A 20,836-nucleotide genomic window follows, 5' to 3' on the forward strand; every position below is an offset into this window, starting at 1 on the left:
TTTAGGTAAGAAATGAGACAAGATAGATATCTGGCTGACATAAAAACTGCTGTATTATTTAAAAATATTGAAATGGCCAGACTCAGAAATTAACATCAGGAGATAAGCTTGGAAAAGGCAGTTAAGCTCTACTCCCATACACCTGCTTCTGCCTGTTAAGATCAAAACAAAAAAAAAATCCACATGCAGATTTTATAGCTCAGTTAATGCGAGAAACTGTCCAATCCATGTTGAGTTGCATTGAAACTGATGTGTGATTGGCTCAGTTTTTACCCTTAATTTTGGGAAAATATTTCTCCCCAAAAGCAAATGGTACCCCAAAAGGAACGTAAAGCTAATGTACTTAATTCAATCAATTAGGTGAACATTTGAGATTTGTGGAAAGATGTCACGCCTTTGGTGAAAGTTGGGTAGCATTTTGGGGAAAAAAGGGAAACAGCCATCCTTAGGACAGTACCAAATAAGTGTGCTGAGCGGCTAAGTTTTCCTTAACAGCAGTCACCTCAGGACCATGACCCCACTGATACCAAGAGCCTGTTATAAATGAAAACATCTGGAGTAAACTCACAAGGTAAAAACACACATGGCCATCATAAGTAAGTAGCCTCATCACAAAGGAGCAGCGCAGGGTAGCAAAGTGAGGAAGAGTCCCTTTAATGATAAAAAAACACTCTTAAGCTGGGCACCTGTGGCTCACGCCTGTAATCTTAGCTACTCAGGAGGCTAAGATCTGAGGATCAAGGTTCAAAGCCAGCCCAGGCAGGAAAGTCTGTGAGACTCTTATCTCCAATAAACCACCAGAAAACCGGAAGTAGCACTGTGGCTCAAGTGGTAGAGGACTCACCTTGAGCTAAAGAGCTCAGGGACAGCACCCAGGCCCAGAGTTCAAGCCCCATGACCAACAAAAAACATAAACAAAAACAAAACCATTCTTAGGCCAGACTTAGGTGAGGAAAAGAATGCTGGCTTAAGTCCTCACTCTGATCTACAATAATGTCCAACAGCAATTGAAACGCCATAGAAAGTCTGTGACAAGAGAAAGCTAGCCTCCCTCGCTCCCTCCCTTCCTCCTTCTCTCCCTCCTTCCCCCCCCATGAGATATATTTGTACCCAAGAAACCTTTTCAAAAGAAATAGAAACAAGTGTAATTTGTTCTCATGTTCAAATAAGTATTGGCATATTGATTAAAGGAAGACTGGCCAGAGGGGGAATGAGAGGTGCAGCCAAGGGTTTCTAAACGTGCAGCTTCACAAAGCCATTCTCCATTAGAGAGAAAACCATGAATTTCTCAGACTGAGAAATCACAGACTGAATAATAAATGGAATGGTGTGGCGGGCCCACCCCAGGTTTCTATCTGAATAAGAGAGTTTCTTGGGAAGAAAATACCATCTCTGGAATCTCCTGAATGGGGATTGATGAAGAAGTAGCCATGCATGGAGACAGTTGGATAACTGCTGGCAGCATGTGATGTGAAGTCAGAAGCACTGTGCAGAAAAAACAGCTGAGTGTGAAGGACTTAGGACCTCAGACTACCCAGGTGGCCTTTATCCCGAGAGCCAGGAGAAGCGGGGCTGCTACCAGAGGTGCTTTCACATTAGCTCAACAGTAGGGCCTAGGATGGATTCACACCCTATACCTTTTGGCCTCTAGAAAATGTCTACACATGTTCTTTAAGACCTTGCTCAGCAGTGGATCCAGAAATCCTTCTGCATGGATTCCTCGGCTCCTCCTCCCCATTTCATGAAGGAAATACCACTCAACTTTTATTTCCATTGGCATACCAGGGATGGAGCCTAGGGTCTAACCTATGCAAGCACCATACCACTTGGACTGTGCCCCAAACCCTTTGCCTCCTCAAGCCTACAGTGACCTTGAACTTGAGATCCACTTGCCTCTGGCCTCCTGAGTATCTAGGATGCAGGTATGTACCACCATGATTTTAGCCAGTCAAATCCAACCATAAAACCTTTTCTAATCCCATCTCCAGTCCCCTAGTCCACAAAATCAGCAACTGCCTCCTCTGTGCTGGGAAAAAAACCCAAAAGTTTGATTCTACTGCACAGGTGACTACAAATGTGTCTGAACACTGCCCTTGACCATGAGATAAACACGTGCAAACCTAAACGATTGGTCTATTGTGTGGCTTATATAACCAATAATCCCCTTACTGTTTCCTTTTGCTGATATATAGTTTCTTTAAAATTATATTCTATTTCCTCATTCATCTGATTCAGTACTCTTCAAATTATAGATCTCAGTCCATTAGAGGATTGTAACAATAATTCAGTGAGCCACAGTCATGTTTCTTTTTAAAAATAGAAAGTTCTTCATTCAGATACTTACACATACATACTTCTTTTTCTTTTAGTGTACAGTTCCAAAGATTTCCCAAGTGTGCTCTCACCCCAGGACATTTGTAATCATGGCTCCTTCCAGATGAAGAGACTCAGCTTATACTTCTCCTTTAAGAAGCTTTTCCTGATTGTCTGTGCTAAACCATAACTCCCATCATTTCCCAAGGCCCTCTTACCCCTTCATTTCTCCCTCAGTGTTCATCATCATGGATATTTCTGTCACATAATGTATTATTAATAAATTGTTATTAATTGTTATTTCCTATCCATGACAGGCTCTCCCACATGAGGGCAGGGACACTGTCTTCTTCTTCTTCTTCTTCTTCTTCTTCTTCTTCTTCTTCTTCTTCTTCTTCTGCTGCTGCTGCTGCTGCTGCTGCTGCTGCTGCTGCTTTTGCCAACATTACAGTATAGAAAAATTGCCAGACATAAACAAGTATTTAATATACAAGCATTTAGTGAGTCATGTGAATGAGGATTTAAACAGTAAAATCACTGCTGGCTTGGAAAGTAGATTCTTCAGTTTCTTGAGCGTTACTTGGTTTTTTTGGATGGATTTAATGATGATGTACAAAGAAAAGAGGCTTGGCACCTAGTTGTTTGTAGCTATTTACATCCTTTCTTTCATTATTCTTTTTCTTTTTGAGCTTGAAAACCCCTTAACTAATTTTTATTGAACAGTAAAAGAAATGCATCCATCCTACATGTCATTAGGAGAGTGTATTGATTATAGGATGGCATAAAAACCTCAGATCATTAGAGAAATGCCTTTTTTTTTGGGCTTGTAAATGTTTCTTCCATTGTAAAAAGTAAAGTCTCAAATGGGTTGCTCTCTCCTATTTTGTATGGGATTAGCTAACCATGAAAAAAGTCTGCCAGAGAGGGAATATAATGGAACTGAGCTCTTTGGCCTCATGGCAACTCAGGTGACAAAAGGCCAAAAGGGATGGCTCTTCCCACTCTGGAAGTCTATCAACGATCGCCACCTACTGGGGGATTTGAAAACGACCACTATCTATGTGTGATTGTCTTCCTCTGACCCATGGCTGGTCATTTCCCAATATCTGTGAATCTCCAAACCCTCTGTTGATTCCTTGGATCTCTTAACTACCATGTGATTAAAACCTTTAATGCGAGAAGCATGTCACCAAAATGGAGATACAGTAACAATATTAAGAATGGTAGATGCTAGGGTAGTTCATGGGTGACACTGAGCCTCTGGCTCCATATCTTTGTGAGGAAAATGCTGGGATGCCCAAAAATGCCAACAGAAAAATTGAACTTAAAGCCAGGTCTTTAAAGATGACTTATTTTGAGTTCAGGAAGAGATTACCCAGCAAAGCATGGGCTAGTGGTTAAATTAGTAGTTAGCAGTTAGCAAGAGATTTGGATTTTAAGTTTGGCTGGTGTTCTACACACCTTAGTCCATGCATCTAGAAATAAGGGAGAAATAACACTGTGACCCACTCTGCCTCCAGGTGTCAGAGGGTAAATGTGAACTTGGACAAACTAAATGCTAAGCAAAGTCACTGTCCAGAGGCCTACCTTGTCTTCTCCAGCTTTGTCATAGATCAAGCAACCTATGGATATTTCCTGATGTCCCTTACATAATAGCATACACTGTCATTATTAAAATTAAAGACACAAGACTATAGTTATTTATTTTTAAAGTTTATACAGTATTTCTGTGTCACAGAAATGTTTGGTGACACATATGTACCTTGATCACATCACTGAATTTTAAAAGCTCTGGATATTATATAACAAGATGTTAATAACCCATTCTATCTAGATACTGAAATTAGAGATCACTTTCATTTTGGTGCTTTAAAATATTTTTATTCTGCCTAATGTTTTTCAATTAGTAAGCATTGAAGAACACTATAAACATTTTCTACTTAGAGACAAGAAAACAATTTCTGCCTTGGGATTATTGTGAAGGTATTCTTAGCTCCCCTGGTCTGGCCTTGGCCCTTTACTAGGTTCTGAACAACATAGAATAATTTTGGGGGAAAAAATTTAACTAAGATTTTTGCTCCTCCGGCCAATCTTCCTCAGTCTACCCAGAATCCTCATCTTTCTGAGAAACAGCCAAGACCAGTGGCTTCCAAGAGCCTCAAGGCTCTCCCTGGGCCAACCACACAACTCCCCACGCTCTGACCACTTGATCCCCACTCTTCGTCTAGCAGCCTTTCTTTAGCCACATTGTCCCTCTTCCCTGAACACCCCTGGGGGCTGATTTTTAAGGGGAAAAAAATCCCACTCATTTTAAGAATCAAGTTTATAGAAAGGTAATCACTAAAATGGTGGTTGACCAGGATCTGCCAACAAGTGACCTGCAGAAGGCTCTGAGTCATTCTGGTCTCCATTTTCCTGAACCCGTAAACAAGAGGCAGTTCTCCTCCAACTCTGAGACTTTCTAAAGTCTGAATCCATAAAGATTGTCCATGAAATCTTATTATCTGCCTTTAAAGTAATAGGCTAAATAAACAAGGACAGATGAGACATGTGTGTCCTAAACTAATAAGAGTGAAAGATAAGGAGAAATAAAAAAAACTGTGTCAAGTCTGTAATCCTGATTCAGGAGGCTGAGATCTGAGGATCGCATTCAAAGCCAACCCTGGCAGAAATATCCAATTATCTCCAGTTAACCATGAAAAAAGCCAGAAGTGGAACTATGGCTCAAATGGTAGAATTCTAATCTTGAAAAAAACAAACAAAAAAGCTGAGGATAGTGCCCGGGCCCTGAGTTCAAGTCCTAGAACCAGCACACACAATTGGACATACAAACTGAAGGACTGAACCTCACCTCATTTCCCCAGGCCAAGCAAAACACCAGGTACGCATGAACATGCTTGACCACATGCCTGACCGCAAGCAGGTCACTCCAACCTAGGCCTGGCCCAAAGTCCCTAATACCTCAGGCAGACATTCCACTCTGGACCTAATCACAAGTCCTGCCCCTAGCTCCCAAGTAACTGCAGCCTTGTTTTTAACTCCTTTGTTTCCTTGTTAAGATCCATATAAGCCGGATCCCAAATCCACCTCCTTACACAACCTCAGATACTGTGGGAAGGTTGCTGCCCTTTGCTGTTCTCCAATAAACAGTCCTGGCCTGTGGAAGATCAAGTCTGGCCTGTTTCCTTCCTTCCTCCTCCATTTTCCTAACACAAACACACACATACACAAAACCCCCCAAATGTGTGCTTTTGCAGTCTATTTAACAGGCCTCATTCTCTTATTCTATGAGATGACGCTCCTCCAGCCCAAGTTCCTTCCTTCTTCCTTTGCCCTGTGGCCTGTGCCCTGAGAGGCTGATATGCCTGGCTGCCAGGTGTGTTCTGCCCAGTGGGAATCTTGGCAGGAGCAAGGCAGAGGAAAGAAAAGGCATCAGGGTATTTATTCTCCAGTGTGTTTGTTACCTATGAGGTTGCTGTGGAGTGATGTCACATGTCACACCTGAAGGGCACAGCTCCTGCTGGACGGCCCTTCCTGTCTTCCCCCATACTGGTCCTTTCTCACTCTTGGATTCCTAATATCCATCCAAACTTTGCGAACAACCTTTATCCAACTTGCCTCAAGTTACCCAATTGAATGTGCCTTTGTGCCCTGCAGACTCAAGACTGCAAGAACAACAATCATCTTAGTTTCCCCAGTTGATGCTTTCTGGTACCTATTTGTTGCATATTTACTTGGATAATCAGATGTGATTCATCAGACACAGCTAGCACAGCTGAACCCTCCTATGGGTCTGTCTGGGTGGCACAGTTAAGTTGACCTCAGACACCTCTTCTCTCTGCTGAAGTGGACCTGGTATGATTCCAGTTGCCTTTGTTTTAGAGATTTTAGACTCGATGGGCTTAGTTCCTGGAATGAAAAAAATGCATCTGGTCCCCCTCCCCTGAACAACCCAAACCACCCTTGATTGTTGAGTTAAAGAATGACCGATAAAACAGATTGGTTGTAATCTGACTCAAACCGGTGACACCAAGTACTTACGGTAAATTCCGCCTTTTGCTTGTGCTTACAGTAAACTCCTCCTTTTGCTCACCAAAAGGTACACCCTGCCTTACCCGCTAAATTTGCATGTCATTTTAAACCAAGGTGATAGCTGGTTTAAATAGCCATTACAGACAAATTGTAACTTCATTGGCGACCTGTGTGTGCTTTGGTATGACTGTACAATCCTTTGTGTTATGATCCCATTGATCATCTGTGTGCGACCAGGCTCGACCTCATGGATTTTGCCTTTAAAAACCAAAGTATGGGGGCCGCTCGGGGTCACAGTATCAGCTCCCGAGCCTGTGCTGCGGCCCTGACTGGTCAGTGTAGAAACCTTCCCAATAAGGTTGCTTCTTTGTTAACAACTTTGTTGACTAGGTGGGCCTGCCTGCCTGAGTAGGGGGTCTTCCTACTACACTGCTATACTTCATTTGTGGCCTGATGGCTAACAAAGAACCTAAGTGATTCAGGGATTCAGAGGCTAAGAAAGAATGATCCCACTGGAAAATTGTACAAAAGGCAAGAAATGCTCTGAAGGAAAGAACAGAGAAGATCAACTATGGAAAGATGTGTATGAAGAAGGAACAGCCAGGCACCGGTGGCTCACACCTGTAATCTTAGCCACTTGGGAGGCTGAGATCTGAGGCTCAAAGTTCAAAGGCAGTCCAGGCATGAAAGTCCAGAAGACTCTTCAATTAAGCACTAATAAAGCTGGAAGTAGAGCTGTGGCTCAAAGGGTAGAGTGCCAGCCTTGAGCAGAAATGTTCAGGGACAGTGCCCAGATCCAAGGTTCAAGCCCCAGAACCAATAAGAGAAAAGAAAGAAAAAAAAGAAAAGAAAAGGAAAGAAAAGAAAAGAAAGGAAAGAAGGAGGGAGGGAGGGAAGGAAGGAAGGAAGGAAGAAAGGAAAGAAAGAAAGAATAAAATGAAAAATAAATGAGAAAACAGGAGGAAAAAAACAGTGAATTCTTTGGCCTGTGTTTACCACCTCAAAATATTAAAGCTAAAATAAGTAATATATGGCTGCATATCCTAGGACTATTTAATAGTCAATTGAAGAGATTTGTGTGGTTGAAATTAGAGCATGGTAAATTCCTTCTCTGGAAAGTTATATTTTCTTATCAGTTGCTTAGTGTCTCATCCATCTAGCCAGAAGAGGTAAAATATCAGTGTGCTGATTATAAGTAAATGTATGGTAATGCAACATGTTCAAAGGCCTCAGAAGAGCAATTAATAGAATGCAGGTATTTAAGCAGGGAAGTGAATCATTCCCTTTAGAACCAATAAAGTTGTGCAAATGAATGTTAGCCAGATTTACTCACATGGAGGCATCAGCAAATCAATAGAGTGATTACCGTGGTTAACAGCTATGTTTATGCACAAATTGCACACTTAAAATGCAGGTTGATTTAGGCAATGAGGAAAGCAAATGATTTGGTCCTCCTTCGGTTCCCTTTCTCCGTCTTACATTGTAAAGATTTATAAATCTCTGAAGCTCATTAGATTTACAGGCCCATTCCAACTTCTCAGAAAACCCAACTAAGTTAGCTGATCCCTTTCCTGGCTTTCACTTCCTGTCTAGAATAGAGCAGCACAAACCTATTCTAACAGAGCTGGGTTGTAGGATCTCCACATCTTATTTAAGAATAATCATGTGAAAATTAAATCACAGTGATCTCTATCAAAGGAACAATTTCATTTTTATGCATCAATGAATTCCTTCCAAGCTTGATACAGCTGCTACTGAAAATGACTCCCCAAATTTCCAGAAGACTCTTAAAAGTTGGGAAAAGGGGGTACTTACCCCAGCAGGCTGGTAAGAAGTCAGCAAGCCATAGCCCGCTTGTTTCTATACAGAGGATGACAACAATGTTCACATTTCTAGATGGTAGGAGAAAAGGCTTAAAGCGAATTTTCTGGTTTTGGTGACATGTGAACATGATCAGAAATTCAGATTTCAGTGTCCATAAATTAACTTTTCTTAGAACACAGGCATATCATTTTATGTATTCTCTATGGCTATTTTTAGACTAGAGCAGAGCTGGCCTGGAAAACTCTAAAATATTTACTATCTTGTCCTTTACAGAAAAATTTACTGACCTCTGTCTAAATAAATAGTTAACTCTGAAGAAGGTAGAGTCTCACAGACTTTCCTGCCTGGGCTGGTTTTCAAACCAGAGTCCTCAAGTCTCAGCACTGAGCCACCAGTGCCAAATTAATGCTTTGATTTGACCTAGTAAGTACAGCTTCTTCCATTCCTCGACTTCTTGTGTTTTCTTGGATTTGTGTTTCTTTTTTCTTTTCTTTTTTTCTTTTTGTTGGTCACGAGGCCTGAACTCTGGCCCTAGGAGCTGTCCCTCAGCTCTTCAGCTCAAGGCTAGCACTCTACCATGTGAGCCACAGCGCCACTTCCGGCATTTTCTGCTTATGTGGTACTGAGGAATGGAACCCAGGGCCTTATGCATGCAAGGCAAGTGCTCTACCACCGAGCCACCTTCCCAGCCCCAGACTTAGGTTTCTAAATTCTAGTATTCTTTATTTTTTTCAATTAAAACACAAGTTATTTTAATTATACAGTTTCAGAATTGAGTCGGGCACTGGTGGCTCATGCCTGTAATCCTAGCTACTCAGGGGTGAGACCTGAGGATCATGGTTCAAAGCCAGCCTGGGCAGGAAAGTCTGTGAGACTATCTACAATAAACTACTCAGAAATATCTGGAAGTGACACTGTGGCTCAAATGGTAGAGCGCTAGACTCAAGCACAGAGAGGCTCAGGGACAGAACCTAGGCCCTGAGTTCAAGCCCCAAGACTGGCAAAAAAAAAAAAAAGTTCAGCAATGAAGCCAGGTGCCTGTGACTCACACCTGTAATCCTAGCTGCTCAGGAGGCTGAGATCTGAGGGCAGGAAAGTCTGTGAGTTTGTGAGACTCATCTCCAAGTAACCACCAAAAGTAAAGCTGTAGCACAAGCTCAAGTGGTAGGGCTCAAACCTTGAATGAAAAGGCTAAGGGACAACGTCCAGGCCATGAATTCAAGCTCCAGTACTGGCACCAAAAAATTAAAAAAGTTAAAAAGTTAAAAAAAGTTTCTGTAACAGAACAAAGATTTGAAAAGCTTCCAATAATAGTAAAAACAAATAAACAAGGCAAAGCCTGGTGCCTCCATTGAGAGATTTTTCACAGAAAAATGTGACTCTGGGATAGATGAGGTATTTCACAACTCCTGCCAGGCTCCACTCTACCAGTCCCTACTTCCCCCAACCCCCAACTTCAAAAGCTTTCCCCAGTACAGCTGTTTTCAAAGTAGAGAATGCACCAATCTCAGTGGGGAAAGGGCTGGACATTTTAATCAGATTGCTGAGACCAACCTAAAGGCTTTGCAGCCAGTCAGGAGTGGGGTGGCTGACAATTTACATTTCTAAGGACCTTCCAAAGGAAACCCTTAGCTGGGGGAGGGGGGGGCGGGGAAGGAGGGCAGACTTCAAAAACCACAGCCCTAGAAGATCTCATTAGACCTTAAAGCCCATTTGGATCCCAGTCTTGAGCTTTAGGCTCTAATTCCCAACTCTCTGTGGTCTCTGGGAACTGAATAAGTCCAAAATTTCACCATCTACCATCTGTCTGCCCCTCCTCCACCTTGAACACTTCTTCCTTTAAGATTTCTTTTCCCATGATGGGCCTGCCACCTCGTCCATCTCTGTAGCCGCCTCAGTTAGAAATTCAGGACCCGCCTCGGTCTCCATTGTACAGTCATTGTACTTTAAAAATTCAGTCCATTCCTGCCTTTCAATCCTAGATACTTAGGAGGCTGAGATTTAAGGATGGCTTAGAAGCCAGCCTGACAGGGAAAGTCCATCAGAAGCTTATTCCTAAGTAGCCAGCAGAGAAATCCAGAAGTGAAACTGTGGCTCAAGTGCAGTGCATAGCCTCAGTAAAAAAGCTAAGGGGCGGTGTCTCAGCCCTGAGTTCAAGCCCCAGCACCAGCCCAAAAGGCATAAAAAAGCAAAACCAAAAGCAAAAGGTGGGATTGTTGATCAGGCTAAACAGACAAGCTCTCGGTGTCACCTGGCTCACACAGCAACCCTGTGCTGACTGGTGCCCTGCCTGCATCTCCAAAGAGGGAGGGTGAGCCACTCTCCAGGCCCCTCGGTGCCCTTCAGACAGCTAAAGCTTTGTGGGTCGATGGCCTCTGCACAGATGAGGAAAGTGAGGCTAGAGGACCTCAGTTCCTGGCCAAGGTCAGCAGCGGTGAGTTGCCTGTCTGGGATCTGAACCAGATCTCACTCCCACTCCACTCCTGGGCTTTGTCTCCAGAACACTGACTTGGGTCCCCCAGGGTCCGCCAGCCAGCCTAGTTCACCAGGACAAAAGGCCTGAAGCTGGTCCAAGGCAGAAGAACCCATCATTCGAGCCCAGGCCTGGCTCCTTGGGGACTTTCCTTATAGGCCCACATCCAGGCCCCAGGTAGTAGAGGAAACCCTGCGCCAGGACTCTGCCTCACTTGCTCCTCTTGTCTTAAGTCACACATCCAGGAGGTGCTTGAAGGGTCTCTTCCCTAGACACAGCCAGGGAAGCTGGCCCTCTCTCCTGAGTCACGGAGGGGTGGAATCCCACTTCACCCTCCTCACAGTCCAGCATTTACTGTGTGGTGTTAAAGATTGAATCCAAGACTCATCCTAAGCATGTGCTCTATCACTGAGCCATATCCCCGGCACTCTTAAACAGGGTCTCACAGGCCAGGCACCAGTGGCTCCTAGCTACTCAGGAGGCTGAGACCTGAGGATCACAGTTCACAGCCAGGTGGGGCATGAAAGTCTGCAGACTCTTATCTCTAATTAACTATCCAAACCCAAAACTGAACAGGGATGGGAATGTGGCTTAGTGGGAGAGTGCTTGCCTAGCATGCATAAAGTCTTGGGTTGGGTTTCTCAGTATCACATAAACAGAAAAGCTGAAGGTGGCTCTGTGGCTCAAGTGGTAGGGTGCTAGACTTGAGCAAAAGAAGCTCAGGGACAGTGCCTAGGTGCTGAGTTCAAGCCCTATGACTGGCAAAAACAAATGATCCATCACATCCATCCCAGGGGACCACGCAGGGGCAGGTAGGCACAGGAGAAAGATTATTACAAAGTTTAGAAGAGGAGCCATATTTCCCACAGAGCGGGAGCACATGGCAGCCTCCGCTATCCAGGTAGCAGCAGGGTCTGGGCTAGGAAGTGAGGTAGATCGGAGTTCAGGTGGGTCTGGGCCAAGAGAAGGAGGGACCAGCTGTATGGCGGGAACTCCAGGGCTGAGAGGAGCTCAGGTCTGGGAGGAGCTGAGGACTAAAGGTGGGCATAATGCTTACACAAACAAACAAAAGACTGAAGAAAGGGAGAAAGGAGACTAGAAACAGAGGGAGGACAATAGGGAAAATGCTGAGAGTGTCTGGGGAGGTGGAGGTAAGAAGAGCTGTGCGTGAGGTAGGCAGGCTTCTTTTCCAAACACAGGAGGTGATAAGAAGGAATAATGGAGTCAGCAGGTGCAACTTCAGGGAGAAGAGAGACAAGATAAGGAAGCCTCCGTTTGAAGGTAGAGGCAGTTGCTGCTCAGGAAGAGAGGTCAAGGACTCAGGGTACCACTCTACCAGACTCTGCCAAGAATGGCAGGGGCTTCCCCTCACCGGGGCAGATGCCCACCGCCCCACTTCAGGAGCCTGATGTAGAAGCCCAGAGATGCCAGTTCAAACACCTGGAGAATCAGACCTGTTCATCAGAGCAGTAAGTTCACCACTTGCAGGAGACCTACAGGGGGACCTAGTCACAATCAGAAAGATGCTCACCAGAAAAGGGAGTGCTTAATGGTTATCGGATTTGTCCCTAGGCCATGAGTCCCTCTTTCCTTCCTTCCCTCCCTCCTTCCCTCCCTCCCTCCCTCCCTCCCTCCCTCCATCTCTCTCTCTCTCTCTCTCTCTCTCTCTCTGTCTTTTTGTCCTAGGGCTTGAGCTCAGGGCCTGAGCACTGTCCCTAAGTCTCTTGGTGCTCAAGGCTAGCATTCTACCACTTGAGCCATGGTGCCACCTCTGGCTTTTTCTGTTTATGTGGTCCTGAGGAATCGAACCCAGGGCTTCATGCATGCTAGACAAGCACTCAATAGAGTGCCACATTCCTAGCCCTTTAACATTTATTTCGATATCATTTTTTTTCTCTTGTCCTACTGGCTCTCATTATGATGTCAGATCTTTGGGGGTTGTATGGGGGAACTGTGAGAGATGGTTGGAGAACTCAAAATCTGAGTTCTTCAATAGTCTCAGAAACTTCCTTTTCCACTGATTTGAGAGAGACTCACTTGGCTCAAATCAGTCAAATGTCTACCTTGAATCTGACCCCCTTCACCTCCCGCACCAGCCTACCACAGCTGCGATTGGTTGCTCCTGTCATGCAAATAATGTTGTGAATCTGGCTTTTGCATGGTTTTGCTGTGAGATTTAGACCCTGGCTTTAATGTCCTGTCCTTTTGCATATTCTCTTCAGCACGTGAGGGGTGGCAGATGCACATGGTCATGATGATAGCCCCAGCAGCACTCCTTTACCACTCACTAGTCACAAGGAAGGCTTGCAGGTGGGAATGGAGCCAATGAATTGGCTTAGAGAGCAAAGGGGAAACACGTAAAGACAGAAGGTCACAGCACATTCTAAGCCACATAGCATCAGAGGAATCAACCCAGAAGCACCCAAAACCCATGACTTAGCACCAGTCTCCAGCACCTTCCACACCGCCTGCTGGAAGCACCCCAAAACCCATGACTTAGCACCAGTCTCCAGCACCTTCCACACAGCCTGCTGCCTCTTTCTGTCAGCACCTGCGATCCCATCTATAGTTCTGTCCCCATCCCTTTAGGTAGAACAGAATCTGGCGGGCAAGTTTGGGCCACGGGGACTTTGTTTTGGACCTCCTCAGGAAAGTCACTTAGCAGTTTCCTCATTGCTAATATGGATGCAGTAATGTCTGGTAGGAAACATTTGCAACTTTTCAGATCCGTTTTGAGGAAACCTATGGGGAACACAGGTGAGGACATCACTGCTCTTCAAGTTGGAGAGGAAGCTGATGCCATGCCTTCTGTGCCCCAGGAATGGAGGATGCTTGGCTGACGCTGCCACCATCAACAGATTGTTGGCTTTTTCCTCTATACCCTGAGCTTTGTTCTTGGCTCTTGAGTATTAGAATACCAGAATTTAGAAAAAAGAAAGAAAGAAAGAGGGAGGGAGGGAAAGGAAGGAAGGAAGGAAGGAAGGAAGGAAGGAAGGAAGGAAGGAAGGAAGGAAGGAAAAAGGAAGGAAGGAGGAAGAAGGAAAAGAAAGAAGGAAGGAAGGAAAGAGAAGGAAAGGAAGGGAGGAAAGAGAAGAAAGGAAGGAAGGGAGGAAGGGAGGAAGCGAGGAAGGGAAGGAAGGAAAGGAAAGGAAGGAAGGAAGGAAGGAAAGAAAAGAAAGAGAAATGTTAAAGCTCATTCAACCATCAAAAAGGAACACAGGAGAAAAATGAAGGTTTAGTTTGAAAATAGGTTAAAATCTCTCTCTCCTTTCCTCCTTCCCCCTCTCCCTCCCTACCCCCCCTTATCTTCCTTATCAGCAAATCTTTACATCAGAATTGCTCTCAAAAACTTCTCTCATCCTTACTGTCTTGAATTGTAATTCACTGAACTTCCTTTTTCCATTCCTTCCTTTCTTTTTTGCTTCGTCTCTCCCTGTTTCAGTCTATTTACTTGTTCCTTATTTTGTCCCATTGCAGTGCTGGGGTTTTTTTTTTTGCCCACTTTGAGCTTGGGGGAGTTTGTAGGATCCTCTTCTCCTGCTGTCTTCTCTGGATTTCCCAGGTAGCATCAGTGGAGAGTTACTCAGCCTCCACAGTAATAAAAGATTCTTGGCTGGTTAAGGTTCTTGGCTGGTTAAGTCACATTTGCTCACCCTGTCTTTAATAACTAGTTACTGAGAGCTGACATTGTCTAGGGTGTTGAGAATTGAGCATCCAACAAGCCATCCCTGCTCCCACAGAAAGCTGCTTCTTGAGAAGAGACAGACACAATAAAATAGTTGTAGGCAGTGAAAATGCCTGGGAAAAAACAAAGCAAGGTGTAACAGGGTTGAAAAATAGATATGCTGGGGTAAGCTGTGGCCTGAAAGGTGAAAGGGAGGGACAGGTCATGGCCACAGATAGATGTGCCAGCAGGAAGTTTCAAGTGGAGAAAACAGCATGTGCCAATGCCCTGAAGCAGGGAAACAGAATGATTTTTGCTAGGAACCAAAAGAATACTTTCTGTGGGTAACAGCTCTGAGGAGAGTAGATCTGCTGTAATAAAGAATTTATGGATTCTTTCTCTGCCTGTATCATGAGGATAGAACACCAGAAATTAAATAGTTTGAGGTGGTAGGTCCGCATTCTATTTCCAGAGAAGTTAATATAATCCTAGAGTTGATCACACATGTACATTTAAAAATTTTCCTTTGTCTCTGGGAAAAAGAAAAAAATAGTAACATCCTTATTTTTGATATTTTGTTCTAGTTTTCTAATATTTCTATTCTATTATCGTTAGTGACCTTTCTCCTATTTGCTGGTCTTATCCTTTATTGTTAGCCTCTAGGCTTCCTGACTGAGCTAAGCTTGGTGCTCAGTGGCTAAAAGAAAACCAGATGAAGTGAGTAAGGGCCCTATGAAGTCTACTTCTGCAAAACACTATACACTACCAGGGCTACTCTTCTGCATAGATAGGACTTGACTTTCCATGCCCATATCTATTTTACTCATAGTGTATGTATAGTATGTATTCATCTTATATGTACTCATATTATGGTGTATACATACATATATATGTCTATATTCCATAAGCTTTAAAAGCAAAAGAAAAGGCCTGGCACCAGTGGTTCATATCTGTAATTCTAGTACTCAGGAGGCTGAAATCTGAGGATTATGGTTCAAAGCCAGCCCATGCAGGAAAGTCCACAAAACTCTTATCTCTGACCAACCACTAAAAATCCAGAAATGGAGCATGAAGAAGGAGGAAAAGGAGGAGGAAGATGAAAAGGAAAGAAAGAAAGAATCAAGAAAAGAAACTAATTCTTGGAGACCTTCTTCAGTGCTGCCATAACTTCTCCTACCAGGATTGTCCCCTATCCTTTTAACTGTTGCCCTTAACCAGTTCAGGCTATATTGCATTAGAAGAATAAAAACTTTAATCCAATTCTCACTGAGAAAGTAGCTGTGCAGTCAGCCAAACCCAGCTTCTAATCTCATCTTTATAATTATCAGTCTTGGCAAAATAAATAATAACCATTCAAAAACTCATTGTTTTCAGCTGTGAAAAAGAGGGTAGCATTTCTCTATCACAAGGTTTCTCTGAGCATTAAATAGATTTCATAGGAAAAGCAGTTAGTACAGGCCTGCCTCATAAGCTTTCCCAATGTCAACTCTGATATTTCAAATCCCTTATAGTTCAAATAATGCCATTGTAATTGGGCAATTTTACCTACATGGAAAAAAATGTATTTTGGAAGCAAAATAACAGTGTAAAACCAATACCAGAGTAAGAAATATGAATGTGTAATAGAATAAAGGGCTTCCTTGACAATAGAGTGATCAGGAGAAAAACTGTATTTGAAATATCAATTGCAACACATTCTTACATAAGCATAAAATAGATTGCCTAATAAATTCTACTCTTACCATTCTACTTTGAGTAACCATATATGCCTGAAAGCAGCAAAATCATATGTATTTAAGGATTTCTCTTAAGGAAGAGTTTTCTCAGAATTAGCTTGGCTTCATCTACCTCCTCTATCCACAGTGACCTTGAAATGACGAAACTCTACTTCACAGAAGAGACCAATTATAATAAAACGTTGCATAAGTGAAGCACTTTTGCATAGATTACTCTTACTCCACAACACTAGAATCCAGAAATGGGGAAATAATGATCAAAAACTCCAAGATCAGACCAGTGTTTCAGGTAAAAAAAGAAAAAAATGTCCACCCTTCCTATTTCCAGTGTCCCCTCCCTCAGCCAAGGTCAAGGTCAGAGAGAGCAAGCATTGGTTGTTATAGCTTGTCTTTTTCCCCCCTTTTTGACTCCATGAATGAGGGGATACTGAGAGGATAAATGGAGGTGATTGCAGAGTAGAGGTACTCAATGCAGTGGGATGAGGAGGAAAGGATGGGCATAAAACACAGAGCTCTCCGTTTACAATACAGAGAGACTAAGTCTTTCAAAATACAGTAAATCCAAGGCTGTTATTGCCCCATTTGGGGCCTACATCACAAAAATTCAACTTGATAGAACAGATCTCATTTAGCAAGAATTGAAGGAGGCTTTCCTTTGAAGTATAATTGCTAACACTTGTTCTAGAAAGCACTTCCATTCCTTGGTATGCTTAGGGAGTTTTAGTTTCTAAAGTCTGCATAAGAGGGAAATGGCAGACTGGCAGAGAAAGAGACAGAGTCAGAAAGGTAGAGACAAACACGAGAGACAAAGACAGAGAATACACACTCTGACAATTCAATTCGAAGAAAGGAAACCTCATTCAATGTTATGAGGATCTTTCTCAAAAGGGCCAAAATTTCTAGGACTTGTGAATCTCTACCCAGATAAAATATTTCTGAGAAGGAAGGGGAGGAGCTTCATCATGTCCACTAACCAATAAAAATAGGGCTTTGTGTTAGACCAAGGTGAAGCCAACTATTGGGACCAGGCTTCTGTATGGGAATTCCTTTGTTAGGTACATGAGAGAATACAGTGCAGCAACAGGGCTCTTTGTAGGTATTCATGAGCCAAAATGAAAACAGGTAGTGAAATATGGATCCTGGGTCTAACTGGCACCATCTTGGCATCTTGGTGAGACTTTCCACCCTGAGGTGATAGGTATGCCTAAATTCCTAGAGGCAGGACAAAGTCTTGGACAATAGGTTACTGGATCTGCCAGGCCTGTCTCCGGAACTCTGGACACTCTTTGACCTCTGGAGCACCCTGTGCCCCTGCCCCTGACCGTGATCCTGTTTGGGCACCTGCATCTCAGTGCCATTTTGTGCCATGTCTCAGGTCACCATGGCCTCCCTCTTGAGCTCTCCCTTAGAGTTGATTTAGTTTGTTGAGGTGCTTTTTCTGTTCTTTCTTTACTCTGGTACCCTCACGGACAGTTTGCTAACAGAATTAAATGTGTTCGAGGTTGCAAGTTTTGAGGAGAACAATGTGCCCCACTCGCAATCACTGGCTTTCTAATAAAGACTTCTGATTCGACCTCTCAAAACGAGGCTTCTCTGCATCTCACGACCAAGAAGCATCAGGCATTTTAGTTCTGACATTTTCCCACTACACTAGGTTTTAGTTTATATAAATTTCACCTCACTACCAAAGTGTAAAGATTCTAAGCTGGGTTGAGCTTGGCAAGGTGTTCAGAGGGAAGTGTGGTTCTGGATGTTATAACAGCTTGGTAAACTCCAGACTAGAGACAATAATCTGACTTCTAAGAAAATCCTCATGTGGTCTGATAAACACTGGCCCAAGTTTAGCCAAGTCCCTAGAAGAGCACCATGGGAATACCCCGTTGGATGGAACCCCAACCTACATGATAGCACCCCAAAGACTTTCTTAGCACTTTACCCAGGGGTGCTGGTAGATTTTTTCCTCCTATGACTCAACATGAACTCATATTCTCAAAAACTGAGTCTGGAGAGGCTGCAGATCATGTTGCTATGTGGTTTGCCCTGTGATTGTGAACAAAAGCTGACTCCAAACTCCCCAAGGATAATGCAAAAATAACCTTCCACTGACCTCCTGGATGCAGAAATAGCCTATGTCCCTGATGAGATGTGTTCCTATCACAAGGTCTGGGAACTTCAGGCAGGGAAGAGAAAGATTGACCAATTCCAGACTGTATCTCTGTGGGCCACTAGGAAACTCCAGGCAAGGGAATGCCGAGAGTCAAGGCCAGACATAGCCCTGCATGAGCCTGGGCAGGGACACAGCACTCACCAAGGGTTCTGATGGTATTGCTGGGCCAGCTTCGAGGGCTGGAGCCGTAAGCATTCACGGCCCTCACAGCAAACTGGTAGTTGGTATCCGCAGCAAGGCCTTTGATAACCATGGAGTCCATTTGGATCTGCTCCTGGATTATGGTCCAACTCTTGTCCAAATCTGGTCTTTATTGATTTAAAAAAAAAAAAGGAAAAAAAAGCAGTTCAGAAATTTCAAAATACCAGAGGGAAGGGAAGCTAGCTAGCTGTGTAAATGAATAGCATTTGAACTCTGCAAGTAATACTCATAAAAATGAGTTAACATTTCCTATCTGAAAGTGGTCCTGATTTTAAATCATAGGTCATCATCTGTAAGCTCTGCCAATGAAAGCAAGTAGATCATTTTTAGGGCCAGTTGTAAGCATTGGTTAGAAAACATCTGAGTTTGCTTGCACAGCCTTAACTATGATGAAAAGACCCCCCACAGGCAAGTTCATGTTCAAGGACTAGGCCCTCCAGATGTTTCATAAACAAGCCTCCCCTTGGCAGTCCCATCCCGAGAGGTCAGGAGAGCACAGATTCTCTCTATTCACAAGCTGTTCACAAATAAACAAATGTAAGTTTTACAGGGTGACTGATAGCATGAATTACCATGGGAAAACCCAGGAAGAATCTGTCCACGAATGTTCTTACTCTTAACAATTTGTACATCTATGCCAACTGCTGGAATGCTACCTGTCATTCCCAGGCATCTTTAGAGGAAGGGGCAGCTTCACTTAGAGCTTCCATTGGGAAGTAAGACACAGGAGCAAGAGCACAAGCACTGATGGCTCACACCTGCAAATCTCAGGAGGCTGAGATCTGAGGATCATGGTTCAAAGCTATTGGGATAGCTTTTCCTGTCTGGGACAGGAAAGTCCAGAAGCTTCTTATCTCCAATTAACCAGTAAAATGGTAGGAGTGGATGTGTGGTTCAAGGCGTAGAGCACCAGCCTTGAGCAAGAAAGTCAAGAGCTAGTACAAGGCCCTCAGTTCTAGTCCCAGTACTCACACACATGCACAGTACACACACACACACACACACACACACACACACACACACACACGTAGAAGCTCCAGAGTTGGACAGAGCCAAGTTCAAACCCTAGCCCTGTGAATTGCAAGTTGCTACTTAACCTCTTAAGTTTTCCCACTAGTACATTTGTACATGGGGAAGGATAAAGTAAGTAATGAGATACACATTCTCATGTAGGGACTGGCATCCCGCTGCAAACACTCAGAATGTATTATCCTAATGTAAGGAGCTGATTTATTTATGGAGCTTGAAACCTCCAGTTGCCTGCTTACTCAATACCTGCATGGACCCATGCTTTCTTGAAATATGAGTAGTCTGAATTGAGATATATAAAATATATACTGGATTTTAAAGAAAAAAATCAATGTAAACTAGCTCATTTGAAAATGGAAATTGTTTACGTTCATATAAGATACAAATTGAAGTGATAATACTTTGGATGTAAAATACATTATTGACATTCCTTTTACTTCCTTCCTGTTACCTTCTCGTTTCTTTTTTTCTTCCTTTTCTTTTGCACGTGTGTGTGTGTGTGTGTGTGTGCATGTGTGCATGCATGTATGCACGCACATGCACACATGCATACCAGTTCTGGGACTTAAACTCAGGTCCTGGATGCTGTCCCTTGGTTTTTTACCTCAAGAATAGCATTCTACCACTTGGGCCATACCTCCACTTCTGGCTTTTTGCTGGTTAACTGGAGATAAGAGTCTCATAGACTTTATTGTCCAGGCTGGCTTCAAACCATGATCCTCAGGTCTAAGACCCCCCAAGTAGCTAGGATTACAGGTGTGAGTCTCTGGTGCCCAGCTCCTGTTGCCTTCTTAATGCCACAGATATAAAGCAAGAACTTTTCTGTAGGCTTGTGCCGCATCTCTCTTGGATAGAATTGCTCTGTATGAATGTCCTAGGTGAAGGACAGAAAGAAGAGCATTGTGGGTGACAAGACCTACAATATGAAAATTGGGAACATAGCACATAGCTGGAGACATTGAGAATGGCCTAACTGGAAGACTGTATTGGTAGCTAAACCTAGTATCATTTATCAAGTGTTTCTAAAGTACTAAGCATTATCCTAATACTCATTTACTCTTTCCATGCTAACCAAAGCAGTAGGCACTAGTACTAAACACCATTTTTTGTTGTGGTTTTAACACAGAAGAAGAAACTAGGCCACCGGGTGGGTAAGAAACTTGTCCAAGGTCATACAGCTAAGAAAGGGCCAGGCACATTTGGACTGATGGGTTAGATTAAGAAGATACTTGATATCAGAAGAAGGCCTGTGGAGAGCTCATAGGTCAATTCAGTTCTAGTTCAAAATCCTTAACATTTTTGTCTCTGATTTTCTCACAAGCTTTCAGTTGTTGTACAACATCTCTGCTCAAAAATATTCAGAGGAAAACAGCAAGCAAAGAATGTTGATGTGTTTG

The 20,836-nt window shown here is 43.4% G+C and overlaps 1 protein-coding gene across 1 annotated transcript in view; it reads right to left on the reverse strand.

The window, feature by feature from the left end:
* Egflam (EGF-like, fibronectin type III and laminin G domains) overlaps positions 1-20,836 on the reverse strand; it is a 166,493-nt gene that overhangs the window by 60,582 nt on the left and 85,075 nt on the right. The window contains exon 6 of the mRNA XM_013018520.1: positions 18,351-18,517. Coding sequence (XP_012873974.1) covers positions 18,351-18,517 — 167 coding nt within the window. The remainder of the gene's footprint in view (positions 1-18,350; positions 18,518-20,836) is intronic.

The sequence above is a fragment of the Dipodomys ordii genome, unplaced genomic scaffold, assembly GCF_000151885.1.
Source record: "Dipodomys ordii isolate 6190 unplaced genomic scaffold, Dord_2.0 Scaffold41, whole genome shotgun sequence".
In the NCBI taxonomy this organism is placed as follows: domain Eukaryota; kingdom Metazoa; phylum Chordata; class Mammalia; order Rodentia; family Heteromyidae; genus Dipodomys; species Dipodomys ordii.